The sequence below is a fragment of the Mustelus asterias genome, chromosome 16 (assembly GCF_964213995.1).
Source record: "Mustelus asterias chromosome 16, sMusAst1.hap1.1, whole genome shotgun sequence".
NCBI lineage: Eukaryota > Metazoa > Chordata > Chondrichthyes > Carcharhiniformes > Triakidae > Mustelus > Mustelus asterias.
Window position 1 is genome coordinate 32,792,426 of NC_135816.1, and position 20,136 is coordinate 32,812,561.

A 20,136-nucleotide genomic window follows, 5' to 3' on the forward strand; every position below is an offset into this window, starting at 1 on the left:
CATTTCCCTGGAGATGGTGCTTGATAATTTTGATTGCCGACTTGTTGCTTATGTAGATATGTCTTTGCCGTGAACAAACTGCACAGAAAATGGTAATACAGAGCATTGACATAATTCTGCACATGTGCATGCTGAGAGGTTGATTGGCTCGCTTAATGAAACAATTCACATTTTCTTTTGATTGAGAGAGATTTGCTAAGTGTTTATATAACATAGAGTGGTTCACCATTTACACAACCAGTTGTTTGTTATGGCAAATAAAGTTTTCCATCAATTGTGCTCAGAAACATAACATTTTAATTGCACGATATTCTGTACATGTATATGTAGAAATTCACTGTTTATTACATGATGCCGCATTACTTATCTAGTCATTCATCAGTACAGTAGTGCATGACATATTTGAGAGGTATTAAAGTTTAATGTTGTGTTTTATAGAAGTACAATTTGTGAAATGGTAGCTGTACAGAACCCTCCCTTCTCTCCATCTACACTCCACCCTCTCCCACCCTCTGTGATTCTGCTTTATGGCTAGCTGTGTGTGTGAATGTTCAAGGGAAAGTAAATTTCCATTGAATCCTGCCTTTTGGATGTTGAAGAAGGCATAGGTGCTGCTTGTCTCTTCTATACAGCAATGCAGTCAGATTAGTAACTTTGTCCTGGGAATCATGAGCATGAAGTTTATTTATTAGTGTCAAAAGTAGGCTTATATTAACACTGCAATGAAGTTACTGTGAAAATCCCCTAGTCACCACACTCTGGCTGGCGCCTGAGGGAGAATTTAGCATGGCCAATGCACCTAACCAGCACGTCTTTCAGACTGTGGGAGGAAACCAGAGCACCTGGAGGAAACCCATGCAAACACGGGGAGAATGTGCAGACTCCACACAGACAGTGACCCAAGTCAAGAATTGAACCCGGTTCCTGGTGCTGTGAGGCAGCAGTGCTAAACACTCTGCCACCGTGCTGCCCCAACTGAACTGAACAGCGTATCCTTCTATTACTTTCTCCCTCATTCAGTTGTCTAGATTCCTCTTAAATCCAGCTATGCTACTTACCTCAACTCCTCCCTGATTCTACATTCTAACCGTTCTCCGGGTAGCCTGAATTCTTTAATGCACATGTTGGTAACCATCTTATATTTATGGCCACTAATTTTGGAATCCTCCTACAAGTGAAAATGTTCTCTCAATGTCTACCTGATTGAACCACATGGCAACCCAGTTTCTCTTGGTGATGCTGCTGCTCTCAAGATGGTTTGTGAGCAATCTTATTTCTAACCTATAATTTACCTATGATATATGTTACTGAAAGTCAAATCGACTAACGGTTTCTATTTGTGTATTTATAGGTAATGCGAATAGTAGAAAACATTCGACCAGACCGACAGACAGTTATGTTTTCTGCAACATTCCCCAGAGCAATGGAGGCCCTAGCACGACGAATACTAACAAAACCTATTGAAGTTCAAGTAGGCAGTAGAAGTGTCGTTTGCTCTGATGTTGAGCAACATGTGGTAGGTGTTGGACAAGAGTGCAACCTGCTCATTATTTTATTTCCACAGTTGAATATTCATGTATTGACTAGAGTTCTACAACCTGGACAAGAACTCTTCATTTTGTTATGGATGGTGTTGTGGCCATTTCGTTTTATTATTGGTAATTTTAAATGTTGCTTCTTAGCCAACGTGAAACCTCTCTCTTCCTGAGAGAAAATATAATCTACTACCATTGCATTAGTGCTTCCTAAGTGAAGCCACACCACTGTGTAACCACTTCCAACACAGTTGAAGAAATTTGATAATGAGCTGAATTGATACTGAGAAATATGGATTGAAGAAGATCGAATAAGAAACTGGGATGGAAAAACTTGGCCAAGGTTTGATCATTATATTAACAATGATGTGAAATGAGAGAAAGTAATGCACCTGCTGGTCAGAACTCGATCGGAATTTTTTATACTTTCATGGGATGTGGGTATTGTCCATCCCAAATTGCTTATGAGAAGGTGGTGGTGAGCCGCCTTTTAGAACCATTGCAATCTATCTGGGTGCAGGTATGCCAATGGTGTTGGTAGGGAGCTCCAGGATTGACCTAGCAACAGTGAAGGTATGGCGAAAGTATGTGGTATGTGGCTTGTAAGGGAATTTGCAAAGTAAAGTTTAGGAGAGTGGTCCAAGAAGTGGCTGATGAAATTCAACGTGGGCAAGTGCGAGGTCGTACACTTTGGAAAAAAGAATAGAGGCATGGACTATTTTCTAAACGGTGACAAAATTCATAATGCTAAAGTGCAAAGGGACTTGGGAGTCCTAGTCCAGGATTCTCTAAAGGTAAACTTGCAGGTTGAGTCCGTAATTAAGAAAGCAAATGTAATGTTGTCATTTATCTCAAGAGGCTTGGAATACAAAAGCAGGGATGTACTTCTGAGGCTTTATAAAGCACTGGTTAGGCCCCATTTGGAGTACTGTGAGCAATTTTGGGCCCCACACCTCAGGAAGGACATACTGGCACTGGAGCGGGTCCAGCGGAGATTCACACGGATGATCCCAGGAATGGTAGGCCTGACATACGATGAACGTCTGAGGATCGTGGGATTATATTCATTGGAGTTTAGGAGGTTGAGGGGAGATCTGATAGAAACTTACAAGATAATGAACGGCTTAGATAGGATGGACGTAGGGAAGTTGTTTCCATTAACAGGGGAGACTAGGACGCGGGGGCACAGCCTTAGAATAAAAGGGAGTCACTTTAGAACAGAGATGAGGAGAAATTTCTTCAGCCAGAGAGTGGTGGGTCTGTGGAATTCATTGCCACAGAGGGCTGTGGAGGCCGAGACGTTGAGCGTCTTCAAGACAGAAATTGATAAATTCTTGATTTCTCGAGGAATTAAGGGCTATGGGGAGAGAGCGGGTAAATGGAGTTGAAATCAACCATGATTGAATGGTGGAGTGGACTCGATGGGCCGAATGGCCTTACTTCCGCTCCTATGTCTTATGGTCTTAAAGTAAAGTTTATTTATTAGTCACAAGTAAGGCTTATATTAACACCTGCAATGAAGTTACTGTGAAAATCCCCTAGTCGCCACATTCCGGCGCCTGTTTGGGTCAATGCATCTAAGCACGTCTTTCAGAATGTGGGAGGAAACCGGAGCACCCGGAGGAAACCCACGCAGACACGGGGAGAACGTGCAGATTCTGCACAGACAGTGACCCAAGCTGGGAATTGAACCCAGGTCCCTGGCGCTGTGAAGCAGCAGTGCTAGCCAGTGGTGGTGGTTCCATGAATCTGCTGGTGTTATCCTTCTAGGGTGTAGAGGTCGTGAGTTTGGAAGCTGCTGTTGAAGGAGTCTTGGTGAGTTGCTGCAGTGCATCTTGAATATGGCACAGGCTGCTGCTATTGTGCGCTGCAGGTGGAGGGAGTGAATGTTTAAGGTGGTGGATGGGGTTCCATCAAAAGCGCTATTCTGTCCTGGACGATGTCAAGCTTTTTTGAGTGTTGTTGGAGCTGCACTCATCCAGGAAAATGATCTCAGGATAGGGTCGGTTGCTCACTACACAGAGGCATAGAGCTGGTTAAGCTGAACTAGTACCACTTTGATGGGAGATTTTCTATTTGCCATTATAAAATGTGAGTTAAAAATTGTGACATGGAAAGTGTATATAGGCAAGAAGTGTGCTCCATATGCAAGAGATTTATTATGCTGGGAGGCCACCCATGGCATTACATGTGGGCAGTTGGAGGTTTATAAGAACTTCCATGACTTATCAGGGCAGCACAGTGGTTAACACTGCTGCCTCACAGCACCAGGGACCCGGGTTCGATTCCCGGCTTGGGGCACTGTCTGTGCAGAGTCTGCACATTCTCCCCATGTCTGCATGGGTTTCTTCCGGGTGCTCTGGTTTCCTCCCACACTCTGAAAGACATGCTGGTTAGGTGCATTGGCCATGCTAAATTCTCCTTCGGTGTACCCAAACAGATGCCAGAGTGTGGCGACTAGGGGATTTTCACAGTAACTCCATTGCAGTGTTAATATAAGCCTTACTTGTGACGAATAAATTAACTTTAACTTTACTTTTTGATTAGAGTTAGCCATGGGATTTAGGAAAGAGATCCAGTATCTGACGGAACTGGGTTTTGTCCCTGTATCGAAATGGGTCCTGAAGTTCCAGGAGTATTGCAGAATTGGGAACACTGATGAAGGTCCTGAGATCTATGAGTGTTGGAAGCAAAGGAAACCGTTGATTATTGGAGAATTGGGAGATGTTTTTGAGTCAAGAGGACTGGAAATGCGTGGTTAGAGGATTTTTTTTTGTGGGGAGGATATAAGGGAGTTGGGGCAGGTGTGGTCATGTGGCCCAACCGAAATAATGGGGTTTGGGAACGTGCAACCCTAGGTTAGGTAGTTGTTGTGATTTAAGACTACTTGAAGGGCTTATTTTAATAACCTTGTGGATAAGAGGATCCTGGGAGAATAGGACCCAAACTGTACTTGACCCCTATTGGTCAAGTACTGTGCTACCGTGCCGCCCCCTATTAGGGGCGGCACGGTAGCACAGTGGTTAGCACTGCTGCTTCACAGCTCCAGGGTCCCGGGTTCGATTCCCGGCTCGGGTCACTGTCTGTGTGGAGTTTGCACATTCTCCTCGTGTCTGCGTGGGTTTCCTCCCACAGTCCAAAGATGTGCGGGTTAGGTTGATTGGCCAGGTTAAAAATTGCCCCTTAGAGTCCTGAGATGCGTAGGTTAGTGGGATTAGCGGGTAAATATGTGGGAGTAGGGCCTGGGTGGGATTGTGGTCGGTGCAGACTCGATGGGCCGAATGGCCTCCTTCTGCACTGTAGGGTTTCTATGATTCTATGGTAATCCAAGAACATATATAATGAAAATAACTAAAATTATAATTCCACATTATTTTTGTTTTTATCCTCACAGATTGTCATAGAGGAGGAGAACAAGTTTTTGAAGTTGTTGGAACTCTTGGGTCATTATCAAGAAACTGGCTCTGTTATTGTGTTTGTGGACAAGCAAGAGCATGCCGATGGTTTATTGAAGGACCTGATGAGGGCAGCCTACCCCTGCATGTCATTACATGGAGGTATAGTGGAGAATACTTTCAATTACCACTTAATCCCCAGTGTTCATATTTTTCCACAATTTTCTTTATTTTCATCTCCTTGTGAAGGTGCTGACTCTCAAGGGTGTGGCTCTATGCGTACCAGTAGGTAACTTTGACCCTTATTTGGGGGAGGCAATGGCGTAGTGGTATTGTCACTGGACTAGTAATCCAGAGGCCCAGGGTAATGCTCTGAGGACCAGGTTTGAATCCCGCCATGGCAGATGGTGAAATTTGAATTCAATAAAAATCTGGAATTAAAAGTCTAATGGTGGCCATGAAACCATTGTCATAAAAAACCTATCTGGTTCACTAATGTCCTTTTAGGGAAAGACATCTGTCATCCTTGCCTGGCCTACATCACAGATCCACAGCAATGTGGTTGACTCTTAATTGCCCTCGAGGATGGGCAATCCCAGCCAGCAATGTCCACATCCCATAAACAAATTTTTAAAAGTTACCATTCTTCAGAGTTAATGGGGATAAAATTCTGTCTTGGTGACGGTTCAAGTTAATGGAAAAGAAAATCTGGCAGTTGTGTAATGGGCGACCAATCCACTGCCATTTTGCACCCCACCAAAATCCAATATGTATTGTAGGCAGGTTGAATATGGAAGACATCATCATTGAGCCTGCATGTACATTCCAGGAGGCTACTGGATAACAAGCAGAAGTTGAAATCCTTGCGTATTCCCTTAGCTGAGATGCAGTAACTGAAACTGAACCAGGAAATGAACAGAATCTTATGGCTCAATAGTATTAGGTAACTAGGAGTTTAGAATGAACAATTGTTGCTTTGTTTTTTTTAAATTTTGAAACCGAATGTTTTGTACTTCCTTGCTGTAAAATAGTGTATCCGTTGCTACACATTTCCTTCACAAAAACAGTTCAAAAATAGAGTACATTCCTTGCAGAGCTTTTAAAATGTTATTGCTGATAAATTAGGCGAATTAATTTGTTAAATTCGCAATTGCCCCTTCTTTGTAAATCCTCTGAAATGGAAGAAACCATACTTTGCTCAATCCTAAAATATGTAGGTCTGAGTTTAGGAAAATACAGTAACAGTTTTAACAACAGGTTAAAGTCCAACAGGTTTATTTGGTAGCAAATACCATTAGCTTTCGGAGCGTTGCTCCTTCGTCAGATGGAGTGGAAACCTGCTCTCAAACCTGATGTTGTTAAAACTGTTACTGTGTTTACTCCAGTCCAATGCCGGCATCTCCACATCATGACTACTTTAGGAAAATACACAGCAATTGTAGCCCATATGTCCTCATAGATTTTTGACCTATGTGATAACTCAGTTTTTATTGTTACGAACTTAATTTTATACATTCTTCCTTTCTTCCCCAACCTCCTCCCAGATCCTTTTCTTTGAAGTTTAATTCTTATTTATTCTTTTATTGAATTCAAATTCCACCAGTTGCTGTGGTGGGATTAGAACTCGGATCCCCAGAACATTAGCTGAGTTTCTGGTTAATAGTCTAGCGATAATACCACTAGGCCATCGCCTCCCTGGGACATTCACTCAACAATGGCGTTGCTCACCAGGTCACCTGACCTGCTCTTCCACGTCATTGTTCTTTCTTCTGCGCAGGAGCGTAGGGCCAGTCCTCGGCCTGAAGGAAAAAAAAATACCCAGACTGCGTACCTGTGGCCAATTCTGGCCGGCACATGCATAAATAGCCCAAGGTTCATCAGGAATCAAAGTTCCGAAGCTCCGAACTCGGCAAGGTTTCATCACAAGTACAATACTATTTTAGCCAAGATTGATGGTATGAGATTTGTAATTCCCTCAGCCAAGTAATTGTTCTTAGAGAATCGAGTTTGGGAAAGTTTGAATCTAGTTCCCACTGTACAGGAGTTGTTTTTAGACTTTTGCACCAATGTCAGTGTTGCTTTGGGAATCAAAAATATTGGTTTGGGAAATTGTAACGTGCAGTATGGGAAGAAATATGGAGGGGAAGGGAACAATTTATAAGAATAAGTAACATTAAAGTGACAAAATAATTTGGTAGAATGTAATCAATAGTGTGCACTTCTGGGGAATTCTTCATACAGATTGATAGTACGGCTGAAAAACTCTCAGACAATCTACTATCTTGAGCCATCTAAAAGGGGAGATGAATTTTTAATAAATGGAGCAGTTACAGAACATTCTTTGAGTTTGGAAACTGGGTAATGCATAAAATCTGGCATATTGGATAAATATTGCAAAAAGAATATGGATAGTAAAAGAAATTAATATCTCTTGGAATTAAGTTGAAGTTCCAAAAGTTGACATACAAATATAGCTAATGAAGGTGTCATGGGATGTGCTGATATCATAAAAGAAAAGTACTGAGTACATTTTTACACAATGCAGCCTGTAATAGTCTTCTGCCATATTTGATTAAATGGCTGTCTCATTTGTTCTATGGTTGGTTTACGAAAACACCGTAACATGTTTGTTCATCAAGAATCATCCTCGTTTTCCAGGTTTTCAGGAACTTGAACTTGTAAACAACTCCTTATGTTGTTATCTTTAACACAATGCAGAAAATGTAAATAATTTTGTTTCAGGTATTGACCAGTATGACCGCGACAGTATAATCAATGATTTTAAGACAGGAGTCTGCCGATTGCTTGTGGCAACATCAGTAGCAGCACGAGGACTGGACGTGAAACAGCTGATTCTTGTTATCAACTACAGTTGTCCCAATCACTATGAAGATTATGTACATCGAGTGGGACGTACTGGAAGAGCTGGTAACAAAGTAAGTAATGCACAGAAAATTATCTTGGATCACTGATGAAATGCTCTCTTAGGTTTAATTAAATGCAGTTTCTATTTGTCAGTAGCTGTCTGCTGTTTTGTAGGGTTATGCCTATACGTTCATTACTGAAGATCAAGTCCGCTATGCGGGAGATATAATTAAGGCCTTAGAATTATCGGGAAATTCTGTTCCACTTGAGCTGGAAAAATTGTGGGATGATTTCAAAGAACAACAAAAGGCAGTAAGTAGTAATTGTTATTACGTTGCATGATTAGGTTCAAGGATTGTCCTTTTTGCCTTTTATACAAAATGTAAGTATTTTGAATATTAATATTCAGCATGAAATTAAACTAATTTGAAATTAACCTAATTTTAGAATAATAAGGCGCAACCACGCTAATTTCTGTTAACCATTTATTTTCTTCGTGTTTTTAAGGAAGGAAAAACTATTAAGAAGTCTAGCGGCTTCTCTGGGAAAGGCTTTAAGTTTGATGAAACAGAACAAGTTCTAGCAAATGAAAGAAAGAAACTACAGAAAGCTGCACTGGGTCTACAGGATTCTGATGATGAGGACACTGCAGTCGATGTAAGTATTGCAAAGTGAACTAAGCCTAGGGTTTTGGAATTTGGGGGTGAAGGCTGTCATGCACACTTGTGTTATGCTACCTTGGTATCATATTTGAATTTTGTCATCGCTGACCGTTTATATTAGTGAATACATCTAAATTACTTCTCATATCATTTTATTATGCTGTAATTTGCTGTAACGTTTGGTCTTCTTCAGATTGATGAACAGATCGAGAGCATGTTTAATTCCAAGAAGCGTGTAAAGGACATGGCAATGCCAGGAGCTGCCAATGTTCCAGTGCCATCTGCTGGTAATGCAGAGAAACTGGAGATTGCTAAGAGGTTGGCACTGAAGATCAATGCTCAGAAGAATCTTGGTGCAGAAGCTCAGGTAATAGATGTCTAATGTGAACCATTGGAATGTTAACTAGTTTGAAGCTACTTTGATTCAGCAAACTTTGTGAGTTTACTTAATATACATAGGGTTATTTTATGTAAAATAAATTGGGATGGGAAATTATTATGCAAGTAAAAAGGTAAAACTACATCCAGTGATAGAAATGTTTTGAATTCAGTTTGCCAGTTGAGAAAAGAGAAGCATCAATAGGACTGTTTTCAAGATAGGGAATCTCGACTCATATCAAACATTTCCTACAACACCACATAGAATCTAACCCCACAGATTTTGCCCAAGTTGTGTTCTGTCTTGCACCTGACCAACCTGTCTGAACGTAGCCAGCACTACTACAGTGACTTAGTCACTAAAATTGCTTTTTGACAATGCGGTTTATTAAGTTGATTAGTCCTATATTTCTATAGTGTTGATCAATAATTATTGAATCATCAATAATTGAATGTAGTTAACTATCTTTTGAATTGTTTTGTGTTGGGGTAACATTCTACATAAATGTAGATGGAATATATAAACAGCAATGTTTTCTTCAAGTTTGGAAACATTTCTTTCTCTCCAGCCAGTACTGTCCTGGAGCTGTGCACTAACTTGTGAGTGATGGGAGATGGGCAATGGCCTAGGTGGCACCTTCTCGCAGGGGTTTTGAATTCCTGTGACCTGTTCCCTTTATCCAGTTAATCTGTGCTGCAACACATTTGCCACTTCATTTTATAATTTGGGCAAATTGGTAATTTGATTTCTTAATTAAATTGCTGTTTTTGGAAGCATGACCATGCAAGTAAGAATGTTTTTCATATTATTTAGTTGCTTTTACCTTCAAGTGTGATTTTTCACTAATAAAAGAAAATCACACTGGCACTGTAATAAAAATGTACACAAACAGATTAGCGACTAGCTTTTGAAGACAGTTCTGCATTTATTTTGGAGATTACATATCAATGAAGGAAAACTTCACATTGCCCTCTCTAGAAATAACATCAGTGAATAGCTATTACACCCTCGGTGTACTTTATGATAACCTCAGAGTTGAGCAGGTTTTTCATATGAAATATTAGTTAATTTGTAACATCTTACTGCATTTGCAATAAAATTGAAATTTGAATAAAAGCAAAATACTGCGGATGCTGGAATCTGAAGCAAAAACGGAAAAGGCGAGAAAATCTCAGCAGGCCTGACAGCTTCTGTGGAGAGAGAATAGAGCCAACGTTTCGAGTCTGGATGACCCTTCGTCAGAGCACAAAATTTGAAATTTGGTACAAAACTAAATTATGGAAGCGAATAATTGTAAAAATAGTTTTAATGGTTCACAGCTAATTTAATATTTCTGGAACATCCGATAAAATCAAAAATTAGAATGTGAGTGAAACTCATAATGGATAAGATTAGCTGTGTAAAATAATTTCCAATGTAGTTTTATTTAATTTCACTTAGTTGCAAGCTATGGACCAGAGGTCAGTATCTTAAATCAATTAGCATAAGCGATTGCTAGCAGACCTTCATACACAGTTTCATAAAAGTACTTTTTGCAATGCTCCTCGTCTAGGCAGAGGGAGATCTACCTTGGTTTCTGCTTAGAATCATTATTCGGAGATTCTAGGTAGAGAATGCACTACGGGACATAATTGGTCTCTGCCATAACACGTCTCAAAATTGAATAGACTGCCAATTAAAATGTGAAGACTGAGAGAAATACCAGAGGTTGTCAATAAAGCCATACTCCAGTGGATATCAAATCTCTTGGCGACAAATGAAAGCAAGTTGTCCATAATAAAATTCTGTTAATAGTATAATCTTAATGGGATTGAATGGGTTGAATTGTTATTTTCATCGTCTGATCAGTAATCTGACAGAGATGATTGTCCATTTTTTATAAAACCCAGCTGATTTTCATTCCTTTGATTTTAATGGATATAAATACGGCAGCTTTGTATAATAAGCATATGATCCACACTACTAGTTTACTGCAAAGATGTGAAAATGAAAATCTACCCAAACATGTTTGTGTGTTCCATGTTGTGTTGAATGATTAGATATTCTGTTTTGTATTGTGGCACAGCAATGTCAGCCCACTCTATTAATGGGAATGTCTGCTTGCAGGGCACATCTCTATTTTCTATTCATTTCTTGTCCTATGAATGCCACACCAGTTGCATAAGGAAAAATATGATGTGGAGATGCCAGCGTTGGACTGGGGTGGGCACAGTAAGAAGTCTCTCAACACCAGGTTAAAGTCCAACAGGTCTATTTGGGAGTACGAGTTTTCAGAGCGCTGCTGACCTGATGAAGGAGCAGTGCTCCGAAAGCTCGTGCTACCAAATAAACCTGTTGGACTTTAACCTGATGTTGTGAGACTGCTTACTAAGAAAAAATAGGCAGTAAACATTTGATCATCACTGAGAGACTTGTGTGTCAGAGAATCAACAGCCATCTTTCATAAAAAGTAAGCCACCAAATAATGTGGGGTCATGTAATCCACTGTTTATTCTATTTTTCAGTAAATCTTAAGTTACTGCCTTGTTTTCTGACTCTTGAGTTACCAACCATTTCTGGCTAAGAGCATAAAAGATTGAGAAAATCTTCAAGACTAAATTATTGTTTCTAAACAATATTAAGCAGAGTTGAAGACTGGCCCAGAGTAACTCTCCTATCTGTTTCCTTCTCATTCCCTGGGTCAGGGGACGGTTTTACTTAACATTTCTTCACAATGGCATAGTTGAGAGCTTGAAATGTGGATGATCATGGTGTGGGAACTTGACCTGCCATTCTTCCAATAGGTTGTGTCATTCCATATGTGAATTTGCAGCATTCCCAATAATATGCTGCATTTTCTTTTTTTGCTGTTAATTACATTTATTTTATTCCCTTAAATTCAGGATGTTATGCAGCAGGCTACAAATGCTATCATGAGAGGCCGCACTCTCCAAGCTCCGACTGTGTCTGCTAAAACAATTGCAGAGCAGAAAGCAGAGAAGATCAACGCCAAACTCAACTATGTGCCAGCAGAGAAGCAAGATGATGAGAAACCAGAAAATGCACAAACAGAATCATTCAAAAGATATGAGGAAGAGCTCGAGATCAATGATTTCCCACAGGTGAGAGGGTATCTTCTGGTAGGACTTCAAAGTTGTAAATTAACTGGACTCCTGAACAAATTGAGGTTTAATACTTTGGTATCATCCATCTATCTACTCTACAACAGTTAGAATCATAGAAACCCTACAGTGCAGAAACAGGCCATTCGGCCCATCGAGTCTGCACCGACCACAATCCCACCCAGGCCCTACTCCCATATCCCTACACATTTACCTGCTAATCCCTCTAACCTACGCATCTCAGGACACTAAGGGGCAATTTTAGCATGGCCAATCAACCTCACCCACACAATTTTGGACTGTGGGAGGAAACCGGAGCACCCGGAGGAAACCCACGCAGACACGAGAAGAATGTGCAAACTCCACACAGACAGTGACCCAAGCCGGGAATCGAACCGAGGTCCCTGGAGCTGTGAAGCAGCAGTGCTAACCACTGTGCTACCGTGCTGCCCTAGTTCTCTGCTTCTCTGCTTCTTCACCTGGTCACTCAAAACCAAACCAGGAAAACTGTTTTAATTAGATGACAGTCAACCAATAATACAACACACACCCTCCATATAAAGGTTCCTGATTTTATGCACAACCACCTTGACCTTGGCATTTCCTGAGACCTCTTGGTCTCAATCACCAACATGGCCATATCCAAATGCTTTTATTCATGAGTGCCCACATTCCCCACACTATTTTGGTCTCATTGCCTTGTGCATCCACTGCTGGAGAAATCTCTTCAAGTCACTTAACAATTACAGTCTTATGTGCCCCGTTCCTTATCTTTGGTTCTCCATTTGCCACTGCACAACTATTAAAGTGCTCAAGGACTCCCTCACCTCCACCTTTTAAAGCCATTCCCCCAGTAAAAGCTTCGGTGTTTCTAAATCCCTATCGTTTCACCCGGTTACAACCATTTGCTCCCTCAAGTTCAAAAGATGCAAACAGGAATGTAGCTGGTGCATTCCAAGCCAGCTGAGTTATTTCACCAGTTGGTATATTGTTCTTCCACCATTGCTGACTAACTGAATGGGATCGCTCTTTCTCCGATAGGTCTAAGAGATTTGAACGAGACTTGGGCTACTGTCAATCGACTTAGATTTGTGCTCTGCAATGATTAATGTGAAATAAATTTAATCTTGGTCTGTGACTATAAAGATAACTGGTAATATCATATAAATATGATTCGCCTCATATCTCCTTGTGTGCCTTGGTGTCAAATTGTGTTTAATAAAGCTTGCAAACCTTGGGAAATTTGTTATAGACACTATATAAATTCAAGTTGTGTGAAAAGTGGGAATAAAATTGCTGATTAAGGAAAAAAGAAAATTAGAAAGATAAATGCTTGATGCTTTAATAAATGATTTGAAATGTGCCCATGTAGGAATGCTAATAAGATACCAAAGGCTTTATTGATCTGAAGCCCAGGTATAGTAGAATTTAAGAACCTTTGTGTAATATAAGCATGCACTGGTTGTTCAAGTATCTGCCATGCCTTCATTTCTTTGCGATTAACACTTTGTAGACGGCCAGGTGGAAGGTAACCTCCAAGGAAGCACTGCAGAGGATTAGTGAATATTCAGAAGCTGCTATCACTATTAGAGGCACGTACTTCCCTCCAGGGAAAGAGCCCAAAGAAGGCGAACGGAAAATCTACCTTGCTATAGAAAGTAAGCATTGATGAATGTATTTGAAGTGTGACTTGCTGAAACACTGCTTTAGGCATCATGCTCACAAACTGTAGTTATTGTTGTCTTGTTTAAAGAGTGGCGTATGAGACAGGATAGATAGAAGGCACAACAGCCTTTTGATGCTTCATTAAAGTTTTATTTGCACGTTTTATGTTTACATTCTAAAATTAGATAATGTACCATTAAGAAGTCGACTGCGTACTTCAATTTTGACTTGCTTGCTGTTGAATTTTAGAAACTGCTGTATTAATATGCTTTCATTCTTTGTAACATATTTTCCTGCCATTTAACAGGTGCCAGTGAACTGGCTGTTCAGAAAGCTAAAGCTGAGATTACAAGACTTATTAAAGAAGAACTCATTAGACTGGTAAGCAGCTTAATGGAAACATTCTTTGAAACCCTTCCCCTCCACCCAGTATTGCCAAAAATCACTTGCAGTAAAATGATCTTTTGAGTGAGTTTAATAATCTGTTTCTAAACCCTTACTACTTATACAATAAACATTGACTGACTGAATTATTGTCATGTTTCACTTTTATTAAGTGGGACTGCTTAGTAGGGGAAAAAAATCAGCATTTTGTGATCAAAAGGACAGAGAAATATACAACATGGAAACAGTTGTCAGTGGAATCAGTCTGTCAGTCTTTATCCTCCACACACACAATTCCATACTTCTAATCACATTTACCCATCCTTTGTCATATCTTTTAAACCCCTTTTCCTTCATCTAGCTATCCAACTTAATCTTAAGTCTTGGCTTACTTTGCCATCTCAACTACTAATCCTGAAAGTGAATTCCACAGCCTCTCAAATCTGTGTAAAGAGGTTTCTCCTGCCCTCTGCCCTAAATCTCTTGCATATAATCTTTCGTCTAAGGCCTCTTGTTCCTAGCCCCTCAACTATTACTAATGGTTCACTTCCATCTACCCTGTCGCATACTCTCATAAATTTAAACATTTTAATCAGCATTTCTATCAGAATGCCTTATCATCTCTTCCTTTTAATGAAAGCACCCAATATTTCAAGTCTTCCTTCGTATTTCCATTTCTTCATATCAGCCAACATCCTATTGGATCTGTGCACAATGCTTCTCTGTCCTAACTGACATGGTAAAGATTTTATGTAGGTTCATCATTTCCTCCATGGATTTTGCATTCTATGCCTCTTGTAATGAAACCTAAGATTCCATTGGATTTTTACATCTCCATCAAACAGGTGCAGCTTCTGATTCCCTGTGAGCCTATACCACAAATGCCTTTGCTGTTCCAATGTACTGAGCTTGCTTCCATAGAGAATATATTTGGAGGTCTTGGTTTGTTTGAACAAAAGGGTTTACCACACTTGCTGACACTTAAATCAATAATACTTTGTGGCCAATCCTCTCCCTTGTTCCCACCATTGTCTCTATCGTTTTGTAGCTTCCTGTAGCACCTTGCTAAAAGGTTTTTTACAGTCAAATATGCTCAAATATCCAACTGCCCCACCCTCATTTTACTGTTTGTTACAGAGGTTTGGGAGATGTGCCAGCTGATTTTTAATTACTCAGATCAGTATTGTCTCCTTAAGTAATATTACATTAAGCTAAGATTTCCCAATTGTTTTCCAGATGTGAAACCCCCAGTGACCTCCCAACAGCATCAGGGAACCCAAAGCATTCTCAATGCTATTGCCCCTTTTTTGGCCACAATATAGGTGTGAACCGAGAAATCAAATGTAACCGAGTCCTTTCTAGCTATAACCATGCATATATTAGGAATTAGGAAGAGGTATTTGGTCACAAATACATTCGCTAGCTACATGGCCCCTCACATTTACCCCTGGCCAAGCACCCCCCTCTATGGCCCCTTAATATTAATTCCTGGAAGTTGTATCCACTTTAGGAGTGGGTAGTCTGGTAATAATTAAGAAGTTCTCTTATAAAAGTAATAAGATATTATAAAAGTCTTACCTTTTGTCAATTTTAATGGGAGGAATGATGATGGAAAGCTGATTCTCAAATCAGACAGTGATTTGCCCCCACACGCCCCTCGCTCCTTCTCTTGCCCCCACATGCCCCTCACCTCGGGAGATCAAAGGGAGGGCAGCACCTTTCCGATTGAGATTTTTAACTGAGGACAATTGGTTTCACCCCAATTCTGGCAATTTCTCTTTGCCAGCAGGAGAATTGGCCAATTTGAAGCTCCCCTCACACCAAGAAATTTTAGGCTTCTTATGATGGGGGCTGGCCTTTGTTTCTAATGTTCAAAAATTGTATTTTGTTTTCTAACAAGTGCACATGTACACAAGAAACTGACAGCTGAGGAAATTCCCCTGATTTCTCTCATTGCTTTTGAGAGCCAGCCATTTGTCGTCTTAAAATGGGGATCAGGTTTAGAAGGTAGTAAAAGCCGGTCTGAGTAACTTAAATGTTTATGTTCCAAAAAAGTTTGTAACAGGCAAGGATGGGTAATTCTGTAGGGTGCACGCATAAGGAGCTTGAAAAGGTGATGATTAACAGTGTTTTATTGGTGGTCATGCATTCATGTATTAACTGAATTATTAAACATTTGCTTTTTTGTTGCAGCAAAACTCATACCAGCCAACCAACCGTGGACGATACAAGGTTTTGTAGGAGACATGTAAAATGTATACACTGTCTACAGTCTATTTTGAAGGTAGTCCATTCTTGTGGGTTAATTGATTTATTTTATTCTCTCTATAATGTTGAAATTACGAGTTCATTTGAAAATATTTTTTAGCCATTCTACAGAATCTGTAGAATTCATCTTGTGAATTTCTGGAAACTGTGTAATGCAGTAATGGAGATAAGTTTCTGTTGAAATGTTAAACTTTTATTAAATCCAACTTGCTATACGTGAACAAAAAGTACTCATGCTTTTGAAGTGTATAAAACTTGTCTTTTGTAGGCTGGGTTACAAAAATGTCAAGAAAGTCAAATAAATGAATATTATCTTTAATTTTACGGCTTCCTTCATTGAATCACCAAACTTATAACTTGTGTGAGAAGTTCTAGTGATAACCATTGTGTTGCCATGAAGCATTTTATTCTGATCCTACTCGGCTTAAAGTACCAATAAAAGTGGCTCATAATGCTTCTTCATTTTCATTTTTGTGCGCAGAATCAATTGTTCTGAGTGTAAATCCATTTTACTTGGGTAGAAAAATACTTGCATTTTATAGCACCTTTTATATACTCAGACATCCCAGCCTCTCATAGCAGTTAATTATTTTTGTGGTCATTGGTGGAAAACATATCCTATATGTGTACCCCACACAGTGCAATGGATTTAACTCCTTTTGGGGTTGATTAAAGGATGAAAGAAGAATTCCCTGCTTAACTTTGAAATAGTGTCATGAGATCTTTTACTTCAATGTGTAAAAACATGTATTCTGTTAACTCATCTGAAATACAACATCCTCTGTTACACGAGCTATTTTTAGAAATAAAAATGGAAAATACTGGAAGTACTCAGGTCAGGCAGTATCTGTGGAGGGAAACAGCATTTACAAGAATACAATAGGATGGAGCAGAGGTAGATTATACAGGCAATTGAGCCTCCTCCACCATTCAATATGATTGTGGTTGATTTGAGTTTCAACTCCACTTGCCTGCCTGCATCCCATATCCTTTGATTCCTTGAGTGATCAAAAATCCATCTATTAATATAGTCAGTGATGGAACATCTACAACTCCCTTGGAGAAGAGAATTCCAAAGATTCACAACCCTTGAAGTGAAAGAATTTCTTCACATTTCAGTCCTAAATAATTGATCCCTTCTCCTTAGACTGTTCCCCATGTTCTAGATTCCCCAGCCAACAGAAAGAACCTCTTGGGTCTACCCTGTCGAGCCCCTTCAGAATGATGTACATTTCAAAGAGAGCTTCTGATGAAAGGTCATTGACCTGAAATGTTAACTGTTTCTCTCCACATATGCTGCCCGGCTTGTCGAATATTTCCAGCACTTTTTCCAGGTTTTTTTTCAGACTAGGGTCTGAAATCTGTTGCCAAAGTAATTCTCAAGGCTGAGTGTCCTCCTACCAGTAATACAATCCCAGCCTGATCAGCCTAGGAGAAACCTCTTTTGGAATTAAGAAATGGAGAACAAGGCATGCAATTTACACTTTGCATTTGAACAAAGAACAGTACAGCACAGAACAGGCCCTTCAGTCCACCAAGCCTGTGCTGACACATGACACCTTTCTAAACTAAAGACCTTTCGCCTCTACGCATCCGTATCCCTCTATTCCCTGCCTAGTAATTGACATTTCTATCCTGGGAAAAAGACGCTGTCTATCCTTGCCCCTCATAATTTTGTAAACTTCTATCAGGTTGCCCCTCAACCTCCGACGTTCAAGAGAAAACAAGCCAAGTTTGTCCACTCTCCCCTCATTGCTAATACCCTCCAAAGTAGGCAACATTCCTGTAAACCTTTTCTGTACCCTCTCCACAGCCTCCACATCCTTCTGGTAGTGTGGCGATCAGGACTGTACACAATATTCCAAATGTGGCCTAACTAAAGCTCTATACAGCTGCAACGTGACTTGCCAATTTTTATACTCTATGCCTTGACTGATGAAGGCAAACATACAGAGTACGCCTTATTGACCACCTTATCTACTTGTGTTGCCACTTTCGGGAACTGTGGACCTGTACACTTAGAAGCATTAACATACAAAGGGATCTAAGGTTCTGCCATTTACTGTATACTTCTGTCCTGCATTAAACCTTCCAAAATGTATCACCTCATATTTATCCGGATTAAATTCCATCTGCCATTTCTCCACCCTTGTCTCCAGCCCATCTAACTGGCAATCCTCCTTGCTATCCACAGTTCCCCCAATCTTTGTGTCGTCTGCAAACTCAGACCTATGTTCTCCTTCAAATCATTTTTATATATACAAACAACAGGTCCCAACACTGATCCCTGCAGTCTAGCACTTCTGATGCGAGTGTCCCAAAACACATCACAGGAGGGTTCAATAAGCAAGAAGAATAAAAGTTAGAGCTGCCCAAAACATGGTTGATGTTGTCTGGAGACTTTGGAAGAAACAAGAGATATAATAACATAACATGTTAGGAGAGGATTCCATATGAGTGCAGGGGGTCTACCACTTGGTGGGATTTCTCTCCGGAAACGAATAAAGAACTAGTTGGGCTTTTATCACAAACAAACTATAGATGGCATTAGCTTTTATTCAATATTTATTTAACTAATTGAGTTCAGATTCACAAACTGCCATGGTGAGATTTGAACACGGATCTCGGGATTATTAGTTGAGGACTCTGGGTTACTAGTTCAGTAAGAAGTCTCACAACACCAGGTTAACGTCCACCAGATTTATTTGGTAGCACAAGCCACTAGCTTTCGGAGCACTGCCCCTTCATCAGGTGAGTGGGAGTTCTATTCACAGCTATTACTATTACTACAACTGTTTATATTACTAGTTCAGTAACATAAATCTCACCATGCTACTTCATCAGGCCTGGCCTATATGTTACAGTAAGAGTTTTAACAACAGGTTGAAGTCCAACAGGTTTATTTGGTAGCAAATGCCATTAGCTTTCGGAGTGCTGCTCCTTCCTCAGATGGAGTGGATATCTGCTCTCAAACAGGGCACAGAGACACAAAATCAAGTTACAGAATACTGATTAGAATGCGAATCTCTACAGCCAACCAGGTCTTAAAGATACAGACAATGTGAGTGGAGGGAGCATTAAGCACAGGTTAAAGAGATGTGTATTGTCTCCAGACAGAACAGCCAGTGAGATTCGGCAACTCCAGGAGGCAAGCTGTGGGGGTTACTGATAGTGTACCATAAACCCAAGATCCTGGTTTAGGCCGTCCTCATGTGTGCGGAACTTGGCTATCAGTTTCTGCACAACAACTCTGCGCTGTCATGTGTTGTGAAGGCCACCTTGGAGAACGTTTACCCGAAGATCAGAGGCTGAATGCCCGTGACCGCTGAAGTGCTTCCCCCACAGGAAGAGAACAGTCTTGCCTGGTGATTGTCGAGCAGTGTTCATTCATCCGTTTTCGTAGCGTCTGCATGGTTTCCCCAATGTACCATGCCTCGGGCCATCCTTTCCTGCAGCGTATCAGGTAGACAACGTTGGCCGAGTTGCAAGAGTAGGTACCGTGTACCTGGTAGATCGTGTTCTCACGTGAGATGATGGCATCCGTGTCGATGATCTGGCGCGTCTTGCAGAGGTTGCTGCGGCAGGGTTGTGTGGTGTCGTGGTCACTGTACTCCTGAAGGCTGGGTAGTTTGCTGCGGACAATGGTCTGTTTGAGGTTGTGCGGTTGTTTGAAGGCAAGAAGGGGGTGTGGGGATGGCCTTGGCGAGATGTTCATTTTCATCAATGACATGTTGAAGGCTCCAGAGGAGATGCCATAACTTCTCTGCTCTGGGGAAGTACTGGACGGCGAAGGGTACTCTGTCCACTGTGTCCCGTGTTTGTCTTCTGAGGAGGTCGGTGCGGTTTTTCACTGTGGCGCGTCGGAACTGTCGATCGATGAGT

The 20,136-nt window shown here is 40.7% G+C and overlaps 1 protein-coding gene across 2 annotated transcripts in view; it reads left to right on the top strand.

Annotated features, from left to right (window-relative positions):
• The window catches only part of ddx46 (DEAD (Asp-Glu-Ala-Asp) box polypeptide 46), a 52,467-nt gene extending 35,894 nt beyond the window's left edge, over positions 1–16,573 (top strand). For both annotated transcript variants that reach the window (XM_078230869.1, XM_078230870.1), the window contains 10 exons: positions 1,352–1,516; positions 4,930–5,092; positions 7,673–7,866; positions 7,970–8,107; positions 8,303–8,452; positions 8,651–8,824; positions 11,719–11,937; positions 13,451–13,595; positions 13,910–13,983; positions 16,180–16,573. In XM_078230869.1, the coding sequence (XP_078086995.1) occupies positions 1,352–1,516; positions 4,930–5,092; positions 7,673–7,866; positions 7,970–8,107; positions 8,303–8,452; positions 8,651–8,824; positions 11,719–11,937; positions 13,451–13,595; positions 13,910–13,983; positions 16,180–16,227 (1,470 nt within the window). In that variant the 3' untranslated portion in view covers positions 16,228–16,573. The remainder of the gene's footprint in view (positions 1–1,351; positions 1,517–4,929; positions 5,093–7,672; positions 7,867–7,969; positions 8,108–8,302; positions 8,453–8,650; positions 8,825–11,718; positions 11,938–13,450; positions 13,596–13,909; positions 13,984–16,179) is intronic.
• The last annotated feature ends 3,563 nt before the right edge of the window (positions 16,574–20,136 follow it).